The sequence below is a fragment of the Tursiops truncatus genome, chromosome 1, assembly GCF_011762595.2.
Source record: "Tursiops truncatus isolate mTurTru1 chromosome 1, mTurTru1.mat.Y, whole genome shotgun sequence".
NCBI classification, from domain to species: domain Eukaryota; kingdom Metazoa; phylum Chordata; class Mammalia; order Artiodactyla; family Delphinidae; genus Tursiops; species Tursiops truncatus.
The window spans coordinates 14,119,754-14,136,180 of record NC_047034.1 but is presented as its reverse complement, the minus strand read 5'-3'; the positions used below and the strand labels follow the sequence as shown (position 1 = coordinate 14,136,180).

Genomic DNA, 16,427 nt, shown 5'->3' with positions numbered 1-16,427 from the left:
GAACACGATTTCCTTTAGGGAAGTTCAAGTAATTGGCAGCCACAGTAATCCCCACTCCACTGAAATGTTAAATACTTGACTTTTCTCCATGCATTTGTCTTTCTCAGTTCTACCCCCGCTATTCTTACTCTTTTAGTTCAATGCTGAGCAGTTGAATGATGTTTTCCTTTCTCCTTCTACTCTTTGATTTTAGGATTAAGTTACAGTCGGAACAGTTCCTTGGAGACATCTCTTTATTTCCCTCTTCTCATCCTGATCAATTCATGAGTAGTTTTCAATTGTTGTGCCCTTTCCATTGCCTGTTGCTAATATGTCATATGTATCTCATTTGAAGGACTACCAATAGGGGCTTCCTTAAAATGACAGCAAATTCCAGTTGAAATGTGTTGATTTTTTTGAGTTTTACAGAGTCATATATATGAAAGGTCATCCAGTTCATGTAAATCATCTATGCTTCCTGGCAGTCCATGCTTTCCTTACTGACTGAACCAAGCCTACTAGTAATCCAACCCTCTAACAATAGGAAAAACACAACACCCAAGAAAGAGAATATAGAAAATAATGGATTCATCTATTGCCTTCCCTCAAGTTAGGCTGTAGTCCAATTTAGCAGTCTATACTGCCATGCCTGCAGTTTACAGATATGGAAACTGAGGCACCTAGAGGTCAGAGAACTGGCCCATGGTAGTAGTTAATAGATAGGTAAGGATGAGACCGAAAGAGTCTAACCTCAGACTCTGTTCTCCTAACAGCTATGCTGTACTGCCTCAGTACATGAATTGTGGTCATATTCCAAATGAAAGTATTTAAATACCTAGTCCCACATGGATTTTTTACGTTACTGGAAGTGTCACTGGGCTTTGAGCTACCTATGTCATTTTCCTTATAAGCCTCAGAAGACTGACCCAACTGTTCTGGGTCACATTTCTCAGCCCAACTGCCCAGATCTGTATCCTGACCTCACCCTTTCTTATCTCTGTGATCATATTGAATATAGTTCCCTATGCTATACAGTAGGACCTTGTTGTTTATCTATTTTATATATAGTAGTGTGTATATTTTAATCCCAAACTCCTAATTTATCCCTCTCCCACCCTTTTCCCCTTTGGTAACCATAAATTTGTTGTCTATGTCTGTGAGTCTATTTCTGTCTTGTAAATAAGTTCAGTTGTACCCTTTTTTTAGATTCCCCATATAAGTGATATATGATACTTGTCTTTCTCTGTCTGACTCACTTCACTTAGTAGGATAATCTTCTGACTTCTTGACCAAGGCTTTCTACTCAACACTCAGTTCTACATCCTACCCACCACCCTTAATTCTAGTACTCCAATAGCTCCAAGAGATACATATTCCTCCACTAACTATGGCCCCATCCTCTGCTAGACCAACCCACCCCACCAATTTAAACACCTGTAACAAACTCCTTGGTACACCTTCCTTGGTCTACCAAAAATCCCTCAAGGGCTAGTTTCTCCACTGTTGTACCATTTCCAAACATCTGTCTTCTAGTGTTCTGGGCTATTTATAAAATGGATGGCACTCAACCCCCTCTGAAAAATTCTGTTTAAAAAAAGACAATCACTACTTTTTTTTAAAAAGTATTCATTTATTTATTTATTATTTATTTATGTATTTATTTTGGCTGTGCCAGGTCTTAGTTGCGGCACATGGGATCTTCGTTGCGGCATGCAGGATCTTTAGTTGTGGCATGTGGGATCTTTAGTTGTGGCATGTGGGACCTTTAGTTGTAGCACGTGGGTTTCTTAGTTGTGGCATGCATATGGGATCTAGTTCCTCGACCAGTAATCAAACCCGGGCCCCCTACATTGGGAGCACAGAGTCTTACCCACCGGACCACCAAGGAAGTCCCTCTACTTTTATGTACAGTATATTTTCTTTTTAGCTACTGTCCTCGCTGCAAATACCCTCAATCTTCTAATCAATCTTAGTACACCTCTGCAATGACATTTTCTTTTCCTTTCCTAAGACCCATCCTAAAATGTCCTGCAACAGTCTGAAACCAGACCAACAAGAACACAAAATGAGAAGCAGAATTAAGGCTTTTTTTTTTTTGGTTAGAATATGCTGGAGAAAAAATCAAGTATCGCTTCACTTTTACTAGCCATACTTAAGTCTGACGTTCAGGAAAAAGATCTGGAAAATATTTATTGTTCATAAATTATATTAACTTTTTATATTATTTTAGTAATATTCTGCAACTAGAGAAGAATCTCCTACTCAGTGAAATAGATACTGTGGGCAGGAGTCCCTGTGGAATTATGAGGAAGGCCCTGTTTGGTCAAATCACACTTATGATGGATACATGGACATCATCGCATCATAGCCCTGACATCCTTATTGGGTACTTTTATGCCTCGGTCTTCCTTAAACAATATTTAACAGACATTGAATACATCAAATAGGCACTATTGGGAAAAAATGATTTAAATAAGAAACACTCAGAGATACCATCCTTACTCTCAAAGGGCTTACATTCTAAGTGAGAAAGTAAGTTATTCAGATAAAACGGTGTGACAAGGGTCAAGACCCCTTTTTCACTAATGGAAGTAAAGAAAGGGACATCGTCAGACTACACCAGTCACTGCAGTTTCTGACCTTCATTCTTGAATATTTCCTTCCATTTTCTCTTGAGCTCTATATTCTATCATCTTTAGCCTTTTCCCATAAGCTTTTATCAAACACACAAGGCTTGGGTATGGCTTAGATCTTTCATCATATTCCTCATCCCTAAATCAGGTAAATATCACAATTATGTAAATCCTCCATAGCAACCTAATGGAAGATTATAATCAAATAAGTATCCACATCTTGTCATTAAATTGATAAGGAAACACAAAGGGCTTTGAAGCTGAATCCTGGAGCTGCACCAGCTACAGAACATTATGGCTTTAGCAGAGAACCCAGACTACTGCTTCAATTCTAAATGAACCAGTTAATTAATTTTTTCATTCACTTAACAAGCACCTCCTCTGTGCCTGTCACCATTCAAAGGATACGGTTGTTGCCAAAACAAAGTCCTTGCTCTTTTTGGGCTTACATTATGGAGGTGGAGACAAACAATAGATAAACAGACATATAATCAAACATCAGATAATGTCGAAGGCTATGAAAGAAGAAAGTAATTTGAGAGGATAAAAAGTGCTGGTTATGGTGTGTAGACAGAGCGGTCAAAATCTTTTAAAATGTAGCATTTGAGCAGATCTGTATAAAGTGACAGTGTGACTTTATAAATGTCTCTGGAGGAAGAGTCACCTCACCAAAAGAACAAAATATGTGAAAATGTAGTTCTAAATTCATGAAAAAATAAGTGTAGTAATTATTGGATCCATGTTATAACTTAGCCCAATATTTGACGTTAGAGATTAAGTCCTATTCTTTTTTTAAGAAAATATTTGTAAAGCATTGTTTGAGTTTTCCCAAGAATCAAGGCGAGAAATGTTAGCCTCTATGTATCCTTGTTGAATGCTGCTGAGTCTTAAGGTTGCGTCTGCTAAAATAAAGTACTTCTCTAAGTAATCCATCCCATCTGCTTAACAGCCTTAGAAGCTAGATGCAATGGTTCCCCACTTTACAGATCAGCAGATGAGAGAAAAGTGAAGCTAAGTAACTTGTCCAGGGTCACTGGCCACAGAGCATTGAAGTCTGACAATACGTAACTTCTATTGTAAATGGATTGCCATTCTCTTTTCCCCTGAGAATTTATTGAGCTATTATTGTGCTACACCCTACCTCATACATCTGAATACAAAAGAAGTAATAAGCAGTATCCCTTCATCAAAGTGTATTTAATCGACATGTAAAGACAAAAGCAACATATCCCAAAAAAAAAAAACTACAGAAGTAAGCATAAGATGGTACAGTATGGGAACATATGGTGAAGAAATGCAAAGTTTAAAAAAAAAGAGTTAGTTGGTGTTAATATGAGCTGAATATGGCTTGGGGCTAAAAAATGTTGACTCTAACCTTCTTTTTACTTTTTTTTTCTGCCCCTGTTCATATAAGAAGCAATTGAAGAAACTGGGGTGGTTCGCCTAGAGAAGAGAAAAGTCAGGGGGGATTTGATAACTGTCTACAAATATTTGAAGAACTGTCATGTGGAAAAGAAATTAGATTTGTTCTATAAGTCCCTAGCGGGTGGAAGTGATAGAAAGAGTTCACCACAACATAAGGAAGGACTTTCAAACCAAATAGAGAACTGTAGAGCTCTCTAAAGATAGAGGGGGCTATTTGGGAGATGGACTACTTTGATCCTCTAGCCAGGGGAGCCCCTTCAATGACACCTTGTACAGGGGAATCAAGGGTAAAATGGGTGGATGGATGACATGAATTTTCAGATCTCTTCGAAGGCTGAGAATTTATTATTTTACCAGTGAGAAATGAAATTTCTATTAATACTGAGCTGCTTATGAAGTTCCTCTCTCCCTTAGAGAGTGTTTTCTGCTCTTAAAATTTTTGGATATCGTATCTACAGCTCTGCATGTGACTGCTCGTGCTTACCTGATAATAAATAATCCTCTCAAGAGGTACTTGATTTCTTTTTGCTCTTTCTAGGTCTGCAGCCATACACCAACTACAGCTTCACACTTAGAGCTTGTACATCTGCTGGATGCACTTCAAGTGAGCCTTTTCTAGGTCAGACTCTGCAGGCAGCCCCTCAAGGTAATTAAAAAATACCCATGACTGGGGAGAAGAAGTTTTCATTTGGTATTTTGATGTGAACTCTATAAACTCTTTCCTAACAAACAAGGAAGAAGGAATAAAGTCTATAAGTGCAAAATTAAATAAAATTGTAGGTTCCTATTTCTCAAGTTTAGTTAAACTATAAGCTTCCCAAGGCAGTTTGCCTTCAATTCCTTAAACCTTTTAGATGTGGTTTTACATGGAAAAACACTATTATCTACTTGGATGCGAAATGCCTCCCAAAATCAAGGATTAAATATTCCCAGAGCAGCTAAAATATAACAAGCACCATGCTCCCTATTGAAGCTGATTAAAATATCACTGCCCTCAAGAACTTACAGTCAAATAGAAGTGATAAGACAAGTACCCAAGTCTGTATGAAGAGAGAGAATCTTAAAGGTGATGTTAAGAAAGAATAAATGAACAGAATGCTCAGGTTAATCTATGAAGGGAGAAATTAGAACCCATCACAGCATCAAGAAAGATTTTAGGGAGCAGATGCCTTCTGAGATGGACCACAAGGAACAAGGATTTTGACAAATGAATGGTAGGAGGAGAAATACACAGCTTGAGGGAATGTAAAGTGGGACCATCACCTTGGAGATCAAATTGGTGATGTCTATTAAACATAAAATGTTTCCCCATGACACAGCAGTTTCAATTTCATTATCTATGCCAGAAGATAACACTTCCACAACTGCACAAGGAGGCATGCACCAGGATGTTTATTGAAGCCTTTTTTTGTCGTTTGTTTAATGGCAAAATACTGGAAGCAATTGAAATGTCTTTGAGTGGGGGCATTGCTAACTAAATTCAGGTATATTCACATTATGGAATTCCATGCATCAGTTTAAAGGAATGAGATGATCCATACGTATAAAATAGAAGTTATAGAACTACATTCATGTATGGTGTCCTTATAAAACAACACATAGAAAACGATATTCATTTCTATAGATAAATAAATAAATGCATAGGAAAGATTCTGGCAGCATACACACCCAAATAATAACAACGGTCTGTGCGTTAGGAAGTGGGATGGGTAGTATCATTTACTTGCAGGAGAAAAATGTGTGCAAAAGCTTGGGCTAGTGATCAACTAATTCTTTTGTTAATCTCTACTATCTGCCTGTTTTCCATGTGGGGAAACAGAGGCATAACTAAGTTTCTTAACAGAAATATAACGTTAATGATCATCAGACAGTCCTGAACTACTTGTCCATTACTCTTCTAATGAAGGGGTTGTTGTACCTCAGAATATTAGACCTGAACTTCCTACCAGTAAATGGGGAATAAAATGGAAAATTCCACATATGGGGCATATGGCTCCTCACCAGGAATTCACTAATGATGTTTTCTATATAAAGAATGTTTCATGTCAAAAAGCTTAGTGTTCCTATGAAAGGAAGAAACCAGCAGTGGATTTTTTGGAAAGGTAAACTGTCAAATGGATACTTTGATGATAATGGATAATTTCTAAAGAATCTATCAACCAGTTTTGGCTGAAACTCAGCCAGATGAAAGAGCAGGGTCTCTCCAGTTTACTCATCCAATCCATATATTTAAATTCTTAGAAAATATGCATCTCTATTCTCACTTTGTCCAAAAAAAAGAAGATTTCTTGAAAGAGCTCAGATTTCATGACTTAAACATTATAGCTTTCAACAGTGCTGGGGAGTATGAGATGAGAAATGTTTTACTTGATTTCTGTTTTTAACTTTATGCACCTTTACTTTAACACAAATAACTGTGCAAAGGAACAATAAACTAAATGAGCTTTCCTCTGCAGAACGGACATGGATTTAGAATCCACTTTCTGGCTGTGTAAGTGCCAATTGTGAATAACTTGTATGAGAAATAAATGTAGTCAGAGTGCTTAACTTGGAGGTTGTGAGGGAACTAATCAGCAGTAACATTAAGTTGTGTTGTTTTGCTAAAGTGGAAATAAACATATCATTTTAAATTAATAATCCCAATATAACTAATTTTAAAAGGTCTCGTTGAGTGAATCAGCCATAGTTTGAAGGTCTAACATTTGGGTGTCTAAGTGGATATGGAGAGAATTAAAAGAAGCATTTGTTCCTAGCTACCCTGAGAGCTCCTCATTTCTTTCATTTTCAATCTAAAAAAGAAAAAAAAAAAAAAAGCACATTATGACCCCATTGGTAAGTTGGACCTAATTCTCTCCGATTTTAACCTACTAGAAAAATGGCGTTTCCATAGTCAAATAGTGGGAAGAGCTTGAACTGGATTATTGCTCTCTTTTCAGGATTGCTGCCGTACCGGCAAGCTCTCGTTCATTTTTAGAGTTCAAGCATGCAAAATTGCAGGCATGCGTTCCTCTAGCATTGATAATATGAAAAAGCAAAAGGAAAAGAAGACCAGTCTTTTTCAGTTTCATTCCAGATTCCTCTTCCTCTGCCCTTCTTTTATCTGTTGATGCTCTCCCTTGGAATTCTCCAGTACTAGCTGGATTTCCTAATGAAGGTGGAGAGCTCCCAAATTCTAGAGCTTTCACAAAGCCTACACTTGCAGATTTAAGGCCCGTCTGTCTACCAGTCTACGAGATGTTTATATTTAAGTGTTTTACAAATATTTCAACCTCAGTATTTCAATGTTTAAAATCGCTCTCCCCACTAACTTTCTTTTCTTCCCTTTTCCCTCTCTCAAATACCACCATCTAATCATCTAAGCCCCCAAACTGACATTCTTAATGCTTCTCTTTTCCTTAAGTTATAGTAGACAATTCTTCATAGTTTTATTAATTTTAAATCTTAAGGATTTTTAAAATGTTGTTCTTCCTTTCCATCCCTTCTGTCGCTGCCTTAGTTCAGACACCTACAACTTCTCCAGAGCCTCCTAACTAGTCTCCCTGCCTCTGGCCATTTCTCCTCTTTCTCAAATCACCATCCCAATTCTTTTAACAGTTTTGCCAAAATAGGCATAACTCACATTAATTACCTCCATAAAAATCCCATTTCTTTCCAGGAGGAAAGAAATCCACATCTTCTTAGTAAATCAAATTAGACCCCTCAAGTTTTAACTTCTGCCAGTCTGGCAAGTCTTTTGGTCTTTCCCACATGCAATTTAATATACCAGTCATGCCAATATACTTGAACTTGTACCATGCTTTCCCTATCTCTAGGACTTTGTGTGGGTTTCCCTCAGCCTCCAGATACCCTTCCCTACATCCTCACTCAGCTAACTCCCATTTTTTCAAAATTTGGCTCAGATGTCACCCATTCTGAAAATCTCCTCTGACCCCATCCCCTTCCCATCCATCCCCATTTCACTCCCAGCCTGTTTTAGGTACCATGGCTAAGTGCTCTAATAGCACACTGAGCTTCCTTTTCTTAAAGCACTTATCAAACTGGACTATAAATTGTTATTTACCCATTTTTATTCATCACGATACTATAGGTTCCTTGGAGGATAAAGACTATATATCTTTATCCCCACATTCACAGTGCCCAACATAGAAAATGACTAACTTGAGTAGAATGTTGAATCCACAAATGAACAAATAATAAATGGCCCAGAATTCAATGCACTTCTGACATCAGCCAATACAAAACTGGTTCCTTTGATTAACTTCCAAGGGAAAGCCAATCCACAAAAAGTGTTGGGATTTTTGACTTGGAATTTGTAGGGACATAAGGAATGGGTAATACTGCATGACACTCAAGACAAAGTTAAAACAAAGCCAGTGGACATGTTCCTTATTTAGTAGCTATTATGTCAAGAGACCAACCAAGGTGTCCTTCTGACCTTTCCCTCTTACACCTCTCAGCTAGTTTACCTGCTCCCCACCCCACTTCTAGATGATTTCCCTCATGACCATCCATTTCCTTCCCTCGAACAGCCTCAGTTCTGCCCTTCCATTACGTAGAATAGGTTTTCTGATGTCACTGAGACCCAGGCTCAGCGAGGGAGGTAGATTCTTCACCTGGGACTTACTAAGACCTCTCACCAAAGGCGGGTCTTATCCTATCAAAGATTTCTTGCAGCTGCCAAAGATAAGAGAGTCTCCATAACATGATGTAAGTGAAAACACAGGGCTTATTCGTTTTTTACACATTCCAATTTCATCTTATAAATCAAACCAACGGACACAGGGTTATTGCCAACATGAACAGAGCTTTCACCAGCTTATCTAAATATAAAACTCAACTTTTATTTAAAACACAAAGCAACACCAAAATGTGGCTTCATTTTATCTCATTAACTCCTGCATTTCCACAGACTGCATTGACTGATTCAAAGCAGAAACTAAGCAGTAGCCTTTCTCACACCTTGGTGATTTTTAATACATCCTTCAAGGTAAGGAAGACAGGACTGCAGGAAGCGGGTTATGAACTACAGCCTTATACTTTATCTTTTAAATCAACAAACTAATATCACGATTAAATCAGAGCTCTCATTAGCTGGGTGAGTCATCCAGCAGCTGTTGGCAGAGAGACCCAAACATAAATGTATATTATGATTTGTGGATTTGTTCAAGTACCTAACATAGGGGTGAGCTTTCAGAACAAAATGAACTACTCTCTTCTCAGGATTAAGCTGTTCTTTAGAAAATCAGTAAGTTTGAGCCATTTTTAAATCGATCTTGATTCTTTCAGAATGCTGCTAAGTAAATAGCATTTGAATGTCCTTTTCTTATAGAAGTGTTGAAATCTTACCCTTTCCTGAGTAACTTACACAGGAGGTACAATCAACCGAAAACTATTGATTATTGAGAACTTAATATTGAAATGAATTTTTAAAAGCTGAAGAAGAGAGTTACAGAGTCTATTCAGAGCATGACCAGATGACAACATGAAAATCTTTCTCATCGCTAGGTTCTCCATCAATACATTTTTACACTGATAAGACTACTTAAATATTTGACCTTGAATTACAGTTGTTTGTGTACACATTTTATCTTTTATACAGAGGGTATAAACTCATAAAAATGAGCCATATCTTAGTCGCATTTGTATTCCATAGAACACTTAACATAGTAATTTGTGGGACATAAATTTACAACAAAATTATTCAATATTTATGAGGCATTGTGCTATCCATAAAGATACACAGAGTAGACCCCTGCCCTCATGCAGCTAACTTTGTATTAAAAGCAGGAGAAAGAAATAGACCACACAGTCATAAAAACAAAAAATAATGATGATATCAAAGGAAGAAGATGATTATGATGTTATGAGCATTGAGAGGAAAATAGAAAAGGGCATATGATAGAGAGGAACAAGGTTGGGATCACTTTAGATAGGGTTAAAGTTATAGTTAGGGAATAGTGGTCAATAAGACCTCCCTGATAAGGTGATATTTACACGGGTCACTGAAATCTGAGAATACAATGCACAGTTGTCATGGTGTCATGAACAAAAGTGTTCCAGTCAGAGGGAATAGAAGTGCAAAAGCTCAGAGGTGAGAAAGAACTTGAAACATTCTGAGGCTGGAAAGGAGTCTGGTGTGGCTGGAGCTTCATGAGTGATGGAGAGAATGGTGCCAGGTAGTCCAGAGCCAGAAAAATGTAGGGCCGTACAGGTTATCGTAAGGAATTGGAATTATACTATATGAATAATTTCAAAAGGGCTGTATATTTTATGAATATTATACTAGGTTACATATATACTATATATGCTTTTATAAGTGATAGAGAGAACGACAAGATTTAAAACACAGACACTAGTTTACAGGCTATCACAGGAGTCCATGAGAGGGAGAAATGTAGTTTGGATCAGGAGAGGTAAAAATAGAAGGACTATGCACATTCAGGGTAGAATCTGCAGGACTCGATGATAGATTATATTGAGGGGTGAGAAAAGTAAGAGCCTCAGGGATAATTTTTTTGTGTTTTGCCCAAGAAAATGAATAGTTGGATAAGATTTGGAGACAAACAGATTGTAAACCAGAAAACCAAGAGTTCTGTTTTAGATGTTTTAGGTTTTTGATATGTTATTAGTCATCTAAATGGAGGTAGGCAAGTAGAGAGTGGAACTCATGTGTCTGAAGCTCAGGAGAGAGTTTTAGTATAGCGATATGTATCAGGCAGTGTTCAACATAGAGATAATGTTTAAAACTGAGACTAAATGGAGATCAACTACAAAGACAGTGTTGCCAAACAAGAGGAGAGGAAAGGAGAAGAAGGGAGGGAAGGGTAGAGGAGAGAGCCTAGTTCTCCGAGGCACTACATCATTTTGAGGTCCAGGAAGGGAAGAGAAGCCAGTAAATGAGGCTGGAAGTAGCCAGAGAGAAAGGAAAAAACAAGCACAGCATGTAGTGTCAGAGAGGCACAGGCAAAGTATGTTTGTTCATCGAATTTCATAATTCAGGCAAATACTAGATTATGATTCCAAGTAAACAGGCATCAAATTTGAAAATTCCTGGATATTTTCTTAGGTCTTGATTACACTCAGAGTAACAGCCAAGATAGAGAAAGTCTCCATCACTAGTTGTCTGGCATTCCTTTTCTAAAGGCAATTCAAAACTAATAATAATTAAAGCATTAGAAAAGTATTTATATATTTATACCCAATTATATACTTTACCTCCAAAACAAATAAAATGTATTTTTGTTGCTCACCATGAGATTTTTTTATCAACAGATAAAAATATCATAGCATGTGGAGTGATGGTATGACTTTTGATATGGTGCTTACTGTATCCTAGCAATAAAACTTCCTTGTGTTATTTTTGCCAGGAGTTTGGGTGACACCTCGACACATTATCATCAATTCTACAACAGTGGAATTATATTGGAGTCTGCCAGAAAAGCCCAATGGCCTCATTTCTCAATATCAATTGAGTCGTAATGGAAGCTTGGTTTTCCTGGGGGGCAGTGAGGAGCAGAACTTCACTGATAAAAACCTGGAGCCCAACAGCAGGTAAACTAAAAGAAAACTTCACCAATCATACAGTGAGAATTACAGATTTCTCAGGGTTGAGAAAGAGGCCATCTCCAACTGAAACAATGTTAAATGAATGGGTTAATTAATCTCATATATTAGCCATTCCATAGCTGATGAAATCTCTTAATCCATTTCAGATGATGAAGATCCAAACACTAGCTCATTACAGTAGTCTTCAGAGGACATGATATTCCTTAGAACTGTAAACAGCCTTTTATTTGACATGAGAATTTTTTAGTATACGAAATACACAAAGTATTAAATTTTAAGAATTATCAAATGATCTTCAAAATCATGCATCCCTAAACTAGCAAGAAAAGAGATTTAAAGAGGTGTGTTTTGTATCAACAACCTTTACTTCTGGGATAATGTTTTCTCTACTTGCTATACTATATATAGACAGGAGTGGTTTGAGGGGGAAAACTTCCACATATTTGCAATTCAGTCCCATTCATTTCTCAGCAGAGATCAAATATATCTTAGATCAACAGATGTTTTCTTACAGAGAGTAGAGATCAATTTAGTTTTATTGTAGAGAGTAGCAGATCAATTTAGAGACATCTTTCTCTAAACATATTTCCCTGAACTCTAACCCATTTAAAACTGGAGAACATTCATTTGAATCCTCCACAATCCACCAGCACACTCCAAGACTTTCCTGAAATCTTTAAGAAAAGCAATGAATTACTCAACGGTTAAAAATAAAATGGGGGGGACTTCCCTGGTGGCGCAGTGGTTAAGAATCCACCTGCCAATGCAGGGGACACGGGTTCGAGCCCTGGTCCGGGAAGATCCCACATGCCACAGAACAACGAAGCCTGTGCGCCACAACTACTGAGCCTGTGCTCTAGAGCCCTTGAGCTGCAACTACTGAGCCCACATGCCACAACTACTGAACCCCGTGCGCCTAGAGCCCATGCTCTGCAACAAGAGAAGCCACTGCAGTGAGAAGCCCACGCACCACAACGAAGAGTAGCCCTGCTCACCACAACTAGAGAAAAGCCCGCGTACAGCAACAAAGACCCAACACAGCCAAAACTTAATTAAATAATTAAAATAATAATAATAAATTTACATTTAAAAATGCCCATATTTTAAAAAAATAAGAAAAAATAAAATAAAATGGTAAAGGGTCCGAAATAGTGATGTCCTGGAGAGAATGTTCCCTGTGCTAGAAAAATTATAAGGTCTATGGTAAAGTCTCTGGATGGGGAACAAAGAATTTGCAATTTGTCACAAATTTAGAACCAAGCAATAGATAGAAAAGCCAGCAATCACTGTCCAATTATCGTGTGCATTGCCTTATCACAATTCTTTCTTTTTTAAATATAGGTACATTTATAAGCTGGAAGCCACTACTGAAGGTGGCAGCAGTCCCAGTAATGAGTACATTATACAGACACCTATATTAACACCAGAAGAAATCCAGCCTCCATATAACATCACAGTAATTGGGCCTGATTCCATATATGTAGCTTGGACCCCACCGGGTAAGAAATAAAACCTGTGTGTGTGTGTGTGTGTGTGTGTGTGTGTGTGTGTGTGTGTACACACATGCACACGCATGCGCATGTGTACATAAAACATTTCAGAGGAAATTAATTGGAGATAGGACTGGAAATGTGAATTTAGTAAATCAGAAGGACATATTCTGTCTCCTGGATAAATATAAACAGAATAAACCAAACTACACTCACGGGTGAATACATGTGTTAGCATTTATGTACATACATATAGATAGATATAGGTGTAGGTGTATAGATAAAGATATATAGATACTTAGATATATACTTTTCTATCAAAGCAACGCTTTCTTTCAAGGACCAGAGCCTAAAAATCTCTTTTCTTATTCATACATATGCAAGGTAAGTCACATAGGTCTGAACTACCTTGAGCATCCATTTCTACAGGATTCCCTAGATTGAATCATTGGCATTATATTATAGTAGTGAATGGAGAATTCAGAAAGAAAATAGACCACTCCACCCATGTATCTTGAGTTGTGACCAGTTATATAGTAGCTGAATTTTACCTCTCTAAGCTGCGTAGCCTCCAACAAACCATTGAGTCCCTAGTAGGTTGCTTTTGTGGTTTAGTGCAATATTATATTTGGAATATAATCACCATCCTCAGGTCAAACTCTGACTGCATTAACACTGTGGATTAAGGATTAGAGTGAAATCTGCTTGCTCTGTCTTTTAACAGTGGGGATATTTGGAAGTTTTGTTTCAATAAAATTTAAAACTGATTAAGGTGTTAAATGAACTTCAAAGATATGTGAGTTTATTTTTAATATCTAGTCTTAACATGAAATTGAAGCATGAAATTAACACAAACCCCTGTTGTCCCCATCAGATTAAGTTTAGCCACATTTCAACATGGTACTGAAAATAATTGGTTAACAGTCATTTGGGCTATCAGCAGATCCATTCCATAAAATAATTAACAGACATACTTTGCATTGAACTGAACACATAACTCAGTCAAAACATGTAATTTAGGCATAAAGATAACATAAAGGCATAATATTGGGTTGGCCAAAAAGTTTGTTCGGGTTTTCCTGTAAGATGGTATGGAAAAACCTGAATGAACTTTTTGGCCAACCCAGTATATAAAACTTAAATTCTCATGAACCAACATCCTTCTGATGTCATAATCTCAGATCAAAGAAAAAAAGGATCTTTTGGGGGACAAATTTGCAGGAGAAAATCTCTGAAGAGCTTTCTAAGCAAAGAAAAACTTAAGTTGCTCTAAGATATAAAGTATAAATGATTTCATCCACCTTTGTATTAAAATGAACATGCAACATATTAAATTAAACAAAACAAGAAAGAATAATCCATAGCGCCGGGATGTGTCATAAAGTACTATAATTCAGATCTCAGTATTAGAAGCATAGCTGTTCTTGAACTCTGCTCTTAATTTTAACAGGAATAAATACAAATCTCCTGCTGTGAAAAATATACAAACTTACATATCCTTTTATGGAATTGATTTCTACCTTCATGGAAGAGCATGGCCAACTTGCAGCCTTTTAGCGTATTTCTCCTTGGCATTCTTATAGTACCGTGGTATTTTTGCTCCACAAAGTAAAATGAGGCATCACAGAGCCAGCCTGAGACCAGATTCAGCCTATTGACTGGAGACTTCTCAGATTCAGTCCAGGGTCTTTTACCATACAAGTTTGCAAAGAGCAATAAAGAAAATCCAGGGTGATACGCAAAGTTGATGATTTTCTAGCCAAGTGACCAGGAAGTTCCATGGTTTATCACAGAGGTCCCCAGCCTTTTTGGCACCAGGGACCGGTTTCGTGGAAGACAATTTTTCCACGGATGGGGTGGGGGATGGTTCAGGCAGTAATGCGAGCGATGGGGAGCGATGGGGAGCGGCAGATGAAGCTTCACTCTCTTGCCCGCCACTCACCTCCTGCTGTGCAGCCTGGTTCCTAACAGGCCACAGACTGGTACCATCTGCAGCCTGGGGTTTGGGGACCCCTAGTTTATCAAATTACATGTCATTTTCATATTATTACACACCTAAATTGTCATTGCTAATCTGAAGATTTCACACTTAGTAAGGATTTGAAAACATCTTTCTTTTTAAAAAAATTTTTTATTGGAGTATAGTTGATACAGTGTTATCAACTATAAAAATGTTGTGTTAGTTTTAGGTGTACAGCAAAGTGAATCAGTTATACATATACATATATCCACTCTTTTTTAGATTCTTTTCCCGTGTAGGTCATACAGAGTATTGAGTAGAGTTCCCTGTGCTATGCAGTAGGTTCTTATTAGTTATCTGTTTTATATATAGTAGTGTGTATGTCAATCCCAATCTCCCAATTTATCCCTCCCCCGCCCTTTCCCCATAAGTTTGTTTTCTATATAAGTTTGTTTTCTACATCTGTGACTCTGTTTCTGTTTTGTAAATAAGTTCATTTGTATCATTTTTTTATATTTCACATATAAGCGATATCATATTTCTGTGCCAGCTATTAGCTGACTTTAAATAAGTCAGTTTCTTTGAGTCTCAGTTATCTCCATCTGTAAAATCAATCAGAGAAGAAATCAGAGAAGAAAAAGAAATAAAAGGAATCCAAATTGGAAAAGAAGAAATAAAGCTGTCACTGTTTGCAGATGACATGATATTATACACAGAGAATCCTAAAGATGCTACCAGAAAACTACTAGAGCTAATTAATGAATTTGGTAAAGTAGCAGGATACAAAATTAACACACAGAAATCTCTTGCATTCCTATACACTATTGATGGAAAATCTGAAAGAGAAATTAAGGAAACACTCCCATTTACCACTGCAACAGAAAGAATAAAATACCTAGGAATAAACCTACCTAAGGAGACAAAAGACCTGTATGCAGAAAACTATATGACACTGGTGAAAGAAATTAAAGATGATACAAACAGATGGAGAGATATATCATTTCTTGGATTGGAAGAATCAACATTGTGAAAATGACTCTACTACCCAAAGCAATCTACAGATTCAATGCAATCCCTATCAAACTACCAATGGCATTTTTCACACAACAAGAGCAAAAAATTTCACAATTTATATGGAAACAAAAAAGACTATGAATAGCCAAAGCAATTCTGAGAAAGAAAAATGGAGCTGGAAGAATCAGGCTCCCTGACTTCAGACTATACTACAAAGCTACAGTAATCAAGACAGTATGGTACTGGCACAAAAACCAGATATATAGATCAATGGTACAGGACAGAATGCCCAGAGATAAACCCATGCACATATGGGCACCTAATTTACGACAAAGGAGGCAAGAATATACAGTGGAGAAA

The 16,427-nt window shown here is 37.3% G+C and overlaps 1 protein-coding gene across 1 annotated transcript in view; it reads left to right on the top strand.

Annotated features, from left to right (window-relative positions):
- Positions 1-16,427, top strand: part of USH2A (usherin) — a 784,083-nt gene that overhangs the window by 606,658 nt on the left and 160,998 nt on the right. The window contains exons 55-57 of the mRNA XM_019920609.2: positions 4,576-4,683; positions 11,405-11,588; positions 12,945-13,102. Coding sequence (XP_019776168.2) covers positions 4,576-4,683; positions 11,405-11,588; positions 12,945-13,102 — 450 coding nt within the window. The remainder of the gene's footprint in view (positions 1-4,575; positions 4,684-11,404; positions 11,589-12,944; positions 13,103-16,427) is intronic.